General features: G+C 38.3%; 1 protein-coding gene across 2 annotated transcripts; it reads left to right on the top strand.

Annotated features, from left to right (window-relative positions):
• Positions 1-860: 860 nt before the first annotated feature.
• On the top strand, positions 861-5,686 carry LOC104243266 (uncharacterized). Of its 2 annotated transcripts, none has more exons than XM_070174084.1 (3): positions 861-1,118; positions 1,727-3,290; positions 5,364-5,686. In XM_070174084.1, the coding sequence occupies exons 2-3, from the start codon at positions 1,728-1,730 to the stop codon at positions 5,577-5,579; spliced, it is 1,779 nt and encodes a 592-aa protein (XP_070030185.1). In that variant the 5' UTR covers positions 861-1,118; position 1,727; the 3' UTR covers positions 5,580-5,686. The 2 variants fall into 2 exon arrangements, with proteins under 2 accessions (XP_070030185.1, XP_009796732.1); XM_009798430.2 differs by having other exon boundaries at positions 5,375-5,508.
• The last annotated feature ends 1,028 nt before the right edge of the window (positions 5,687-6,714 follow it).

Below are 6,714 nucleotides of genomic sequence, written 5' to 3'. Positions count from 1 at the left end.
ACTCTCAAAGTATTTGTTTGTGATGACAGAGTTTCTTATTGATAACGTGTTATAAAATATTGATTATAAAGTAAATTAACCAAAGACAAGTATAGATAGAGACTGATATATTATTCAACTTCAAACTGATGTACATAATGAACTAAAATCTTCTCTATTTATAGAGCAGCTGCGAGACTTTTCAGTACGTAGCTACAAGGTTTTTCAGGAAGCAGTTGTGAGGCTTTTCTTGAGCTGCTTGTAAATTACAACAACAATCCAGTATATAATCCCACTTAGTGGGGTCTTGGGAGGGTAGTGTGTACGCAGACCTTACCCCTACCCTGGGGTAGAGAGGCTCTTTCCAAATAGACCCGCGACATCCTTCCCTCCAAGAACTTCCCACCTTGCTCTTGGGGAGACTCGAACTCACAACCTCTTGGTTGGAAGTAGAGGTTGCTTACCATCAGAGCGACCCCTCTTGTCAAGCTGCTTGTAAATTGTCTGCATAAATTGCTCGCAACCTGTCCGTTTAATAAGAAGTTGCTGCAAGTTATTTCATTAAGTTGCTTGCAATCGCATCAATTGTTTGTAGATAAAGTTTAATAGAGTTCCAAATGGATAATCTTTTTCAGGAAGAATATCTAAAGCAACGTAATAAATAAACATCCGCAATATAATATTTTCATAATTGATTACTGGGATATTTTGCATAATTTCACAAATGTTCAATGTTTTTTAAAATATAGGACTTAAGAAACAAGCAAGGAGACAGCACCTTGGGCTGCGTAGTGGCAAATCCTCTGTCTCACTGCAGGTCCCTTATGTGTTACGTGGAAACGTCTGCAATTGCCTCATAATGTTTTGCATGCAGTTTTGAGCTATTCCACTGCGACGCCTGGCGTCTTCTTTACCCTGCAACTGTCACGCCCATCTTCCCAACGCATCTTTTAATCTCTATGTGCTACTATACCACTATTTGGTCATGCTTATCTCCCTATCCTAAACAAACAAACCAACCCCCCACCCCCCAAACGTACACTATCAAAATTCTCTCTTTTGTTCAAACGGGTTCTTGTGTCATGACATTCTTGAAGTAGTAGTACTGCTGTATAAGCTTCACTTCTAGCGTTTTTCAGGTGAGTTATAGTAGTTTGTTTCTTTAGTGGAGTGCCTCTGTATGTATGTATGTTTTCTTGCTTATTTTCTTGGATTTATAATTAGAATCCAATTGGGTATTTCATATTTTTGCCAAAACCAAATGGGAATTTTTATAGTTTCACTTAAATAGTTCAAGGAATAGACCTTTTTTTAGTGGTGTACCCATAAAGATTTTCTTACTCATTTTGCTTGATTTTCCTCGGATTTATGTTTACAACTCATAGAATTTTGCTACTTGCACAAAAACTAGTTCTTTTATATGGGCAAGCAAGCTCCTCCAATGAGCTATCATAAATTCTAATCTTTAGTTTTGTGTTTTTTTTTAAATAACTGTGGTGTTTGGACTAGCTTGCGCTTGCCTTGATTAGTTCCATGAATGAACAGATATTGAGTAATTCTATCCACTAAGCGTGGGCCTGTACAAATGAGAAAAAAATCAGCTAGTGTTTTTTTTTCCTCTGTTGGGATTAATTTGTGTTATTTTTATTCTTCTTTTTGAAAGAAATAATTTTGGTTCTGAAGATTGAATAACTGTCAATTATTCAATTTTTCGTTTGGTCTGAGATGTGATTATGTTTGTTTGTAGGATGGGAGATCAAATTATGGAGTGGAGGATAGTGGAGCATACTTCTTTAGAAGAAGAGGAGGAAGAAGAGGATGATGATTATGATTATGAGGGAGAAGTGAAAGAGAGTAAGATGAGATGGATTCTGAACAAAGGATTGTGGCTAGGGAAGAAGGTTACGATCACAGGTATTGTTGTCTCTTCTGCACCAGTGGTTCTTCCTCCACTTGTTGTTATTTCTGCACTTGGATTCGCCTTTTCGGTCCCTTTTGGTCTTGCTTTTGTTGGTTATACTTGTACTGAGAAGCTTATGAACAAGTTGCTTCCAAGGTCAGAGCCACCTTTATTATTGGAGTATGGAGAAATGTATGGCGATGAAGAGGAATATGATGAAGAATTAGGAGGAAAAGGTGCTGGTTTTGGTGGAGAAATGGTGATGGAAGATGAGGAAAAGAAAGAAATGGAGGATTCAAAAGAAGGGGTTGAAATGAGGATTCAGTTGGTGATGGATGAGAGCGGGGGATACGAAGATAAAGACTTTGGAAGAGCTGAGGAAGAAAGAGAGATCAATGTAGATGAAGGTGGCAAAGAGGAAGGATATGAAGAAGATGTTGGTGAATACTTGGAAGGAGAGAATGAGGGACCAGTGAAGGAGATGAATTTGGAGACGGAACGAGGGAAAGAAGCAGAAAACTGGGAATCTGATGAGAAAATTAAGAGAACTGAGGGTTTGGATTTGGTGGCCCGAGAAGCCAGGGGAAAAAATGAGGGTGAAAAAGATGTTACTTTAACAACAGGTTTGCCAGAGAGGAATTTGGTTGAGGTATATGTAGGCGATGCACCTAAGGAAGATAACCACAGCTTAAAGAATTCAGAAGTAGTAGAGAAGCCAACGGATAGCAAAGATGAGAAAGTAGATAGTCTTGTGAGAGAGATTCAAGGAACAAAAACTGAAACAGGACCTGAGGTTATTTCAGAAGAAAAGGAGAGCATAGAAGTAACAAAGAAACCAAACATCAGCAAAAGCTCAAAGAAACACCACAAAAAGAAGAAAGGAAACGAAGGGAAAACTGCTGCAATAATAGAGAAAGGGGAGGGGTTAAGCAACAAGCAGCAGGAAGATAGTGATGTGAAAATGGTGGAAATAAAGGAGGAGGTGAGGGATGAAGTCAAGGTGAAGCAAGACGAGAAGCATTTACCAGTGAAACGAGAGACCAAAGAAGGAAGAGACGAGGTCAATCAAAGTGGTGTTTCCAAAAAGGCCAAGAAAGCTGCTGAGACGGAAAAAGCATCGCCCGGAAGAAGAGATGCGAGAAATGGCAAGGATGCTGAGCAAGCTGCGAATTCAACTAAGGATCATAAAGCAGTATCTAATGGCAAGCATGTTGCTAAAGATACTTCTCGCCAAGTGAAAAGCAAGGATAAGCTGGTGGCTGCAGAAGACGCTCAAAGGAAGGCAGCCGATGTCCATGGGAACCTTCCATCTGAAAGAAAAGGGACGACTGATCAAAAGAAAAATGTGAATGCGAGTGGTGTCGCTCATGTACCTGGAAGAGCAGGGATTCTTGAGGCCAAACACACCAAGGTCAGTTCTATTTTTGAATCTGCCACCTTATTTTGTTCCATTGGAAAAATTAATGGAAATTCCAAGAGGGATATCCTCTTGTATATCGTTGCTTCTCTTGTTCAATGTTACTCCGGAAAAAATGATCAATTTGATTGATAACACACGTAGGCTACACTAGCTGGCTTTGTTTCTTATACTTGCTGTTAAAATTTCTTTGAGCAGATATTAGTATTATTCAGATTTTTTCCTGTCTTAACTTACTCATGAAAGATATATTCCTTGTCTTAGCAACAAATGTCACTCTTCATGAAGAAACCTAAACTTCATCTGCGAAGGAAAGAAAAACACTGCACATTACAGAAACTATTACTGTAATTATTTCACAGCATTTAAATGAAGTATGAGTTAATAATTATATGTCTCTCCTCCAGATACTCTGTGTGACAAAGCATAAAGTACAATGATGACTAAAGAGGGTCCTAAGGAGGTTCATAATCCTCCAAAAGGAAGTTAATAGTGTCAAGCAGTGTGTATGAACTACGATGGGACTAAGGTTTTATCTGTAACATATATTATGGTGCAAGTCCAGAACGTCAATCGATGGCCGTTAATCCAGGCATTTGTCTATGCGTAGCATAATGTCAGTTACGAAATTCTAGTAACTGTTGCGCAGCTTCTTGTGAAATATTCTGCTAATAAGGGGATTCATTTAAAAAAAATAAAGGCAACTGTCAAAAAGGGCTCTTTCAGCCCTTGCAGGTTAGAGTGCTGGTAATAGTTTATTTTAACGTTCACCTAGTTTCGTTCCTTGTAAAGCTTAAGTGTTGACTTTAGTTGTTTATTAGTTAGCGGAGAGGTATGATTCTGACTTCATTTCTTGCATTAGTTTGGCTATCTCCTTCCATCGTTTTTAGCGCTTTTTCTTTCATATCTTGCGTCCCAATTCTTTTGTTCGATAGTTTTGTCACGGGGTGGTCCAACAACATTAGTGTGAACCCACTTGCATCGGCCTTGGCGGGTTGATACATCCAGCACTTGTCTCTTATTAGGACAAGAAAGTGAAAATTCTGAGTTTTGAAGTTTTTTCTTTTGAGACCAGTTTATCATCTTTCTTTTTTGTTTTTTCTTGTTCTGGGGGGTGGGGGTGGGGGTGGGGGTACCTCAACATATTGTTAGTTGATGGCTAATAGTTATGTGAAGAGAGGCTAAAGGTATCTCCCTTGGAGGGGGAGAAGAATTCTTCCCTGTGGAAGAGTGGATTGCATTTTGCAGCCTGTTAACTGTCCAAAGCCTTTCAAAGTTCTGGGAAATCCATTTTGGACTTAAATTCCTTTTGTATTGATTTTCCCCCTTTAAAGTTGTTTAGAATTGTTTCAGATTCCCAGAGTCTGGCTGTCTGAAAGCCAGAGTTCTGTGATTCTATATGTTACTTGCTGTTTGTTCAAGTAAGATAACCAACTTTAGTCTTCCCCGATTGGGAATTCGGGGTTCTGTGTGTGTGTCAGGAGGTAAAATCATCCAAAATCTTTGCCCTTGTGGAGTATTAGAAGAAGAATATTGCTAGACTAGTAAAGCATTACTTATGTTCCAGGTTCATAGTTGCTATACTCTTGCCTTCTAATACCTAGAGACAGCTTTTTCAAGAGAGAGAAACTATTGGGCTTGTTGGGGAATTGTGTGTTTCAAGAACTGCCATTTGCGCCCTGCACTTGTTGCTTGTGTTTTGTTGATTCATTGAAACCAGTAGGATGTGATGCAGCAGCGAAGCAGCCTTGTAGCAATGAGTGTTGGGTGTGTCTGTTGCCTTCTGTTTGAACTGTATATATCCATCAATTCAATTTCATGCAACCATATGCCTTAACTTCAAGTTAGTTGGGGGCTGCCAAACGCTAGTACTATTGATATCGATGATGTTTGTACGCTTCGTTCTCTATGTTCTTGACTGCTTACATGTGTTTGCTTGACAACTGCTTATGGTCTCTCTTTTTTTTAAACACGCTGCGTACGTAGTTGGTTTCATTCTTTGCTCCTACCTGCCAATACACCTGAAGCTATGAAGATTCATTTTTCTTAATTTAATGATGTTGCTAGGAGTTCTACAGTGAGGAGATAATATGGGAGAAGATAAATGCAATGAGAACAATCGTTGGATATGGAGCCACACCTCAACCTTTGTTGGTAGATGAACTAAAGGCATTATACATCTTTACTGGAGTGGAGCCGCCATCTACGTTCAGGAACACATCCGAATTGGCAGAAGTGAATGACAAGCTTCAGTTTCTTATGTCGATTGTGGGAATAAAGTAAACTTTTAGATCTTAAAAGACTTTTTTTGTTGGTTTGTCAAATTTGACCTTGTTACTGAGCTTGTGTATCATTATACTTGAAATTATGTAGAAGATCGTCTTGTTTTAAAATCGGCAGCATGAATGTTTTACTATGAGTTTAGGCTCGATTCAAAGTTTCTCCTGTGCTTGCCGTGGCGGGTTCTTCAACAGGGTTCTACTATATTTGTTCCTGTGGATTAATTTGAATACGTCTTTTTTCCTTTTCTTTTTTTTTCTCCATCGAATTTGAATACCTAGGTTCACTTTTATGATTGCCAATCTAATTTTGAAGTTTTCCTTTTAGCTTTGGGAATCTAATTTTGGAAGCGCTTTTCCTGATCTCAAGAGAGGTGAGGGAATTACAATATAGAATTATGGAATGAAATCTAAAGCCAGCACTTTTGAGGGTTCAAACATTTTGAATGATTTTGGTGCTAATTTTTTTTTTTTTTTTTTTTTGCTTTTCTGCAAGTGTTAAATCTGTTGGAGGCGATAAAGGTTTTGATGTTCTTTCAGCCACTCTTAACTCTCCATGAAAATTCCTCAAAAAATATGATAAAAGTATTATCTGCATTATCTATGTTTTATTGCACGTGAGTGTGTGGTCTAATGGTCAATGAAGTGCATGTGTGGCCTAATATTCAATGAAATGTGTGAAAATTATGGGGTTTTAAGTTTAATTTCAGCCGACCAAAAAATCATTAGGTATTTTATTCGTATCTATTCAAGCTTTGATGAATGGAGTTACTTGGTATCTATGATAGAAGACAAAAGAATAAGTTGATTACTTTAGGAGGACATTCAGATGCCTATAAAATGGGTATTTACCTTTTTATTTGCATGTCAATCTTCGCAACTTCTTCTTTCTCTTCAGTAATAAAAAAATATTCTTTTGTGTGGCTTTGGAGTACGCGTGGCCGTGGATTACGCAAAAATTGTTGAACTGTGTAAATCTTGTCTTGTCTAGTGCCATTTTTTTGTTTGTCTCTTTAATTATTCTTCCTTCTATTAGCCTAGCACGCTTCCTAACAACTTATTGCTAGAAGGAAGTGTTAGATATCCCGTGAAATTAGTCGAAGTGCACGCAAGATGGTACGTAGAGCCGTCAATATGGG

This window comes from Nicotiana sylvestris, chromosome 5, assembly GCF_000393655.2.
Source record: "Nicotiana sylvestris chromosome 5, ASM39365v2, whole genome shotgun sequence".
In the NCBI taxonomy this organism is placed as follows: domain Eukaryota; kingdom Viridiplantae; phylum Streptophyta; class Magnoliopsida; order Solanales; family Solanaceae; genus Nicotiana; species Nicotiana sylvestris.
This window is presented reverse-complemented; position numbering and strand designations above follow the sequence as displayed.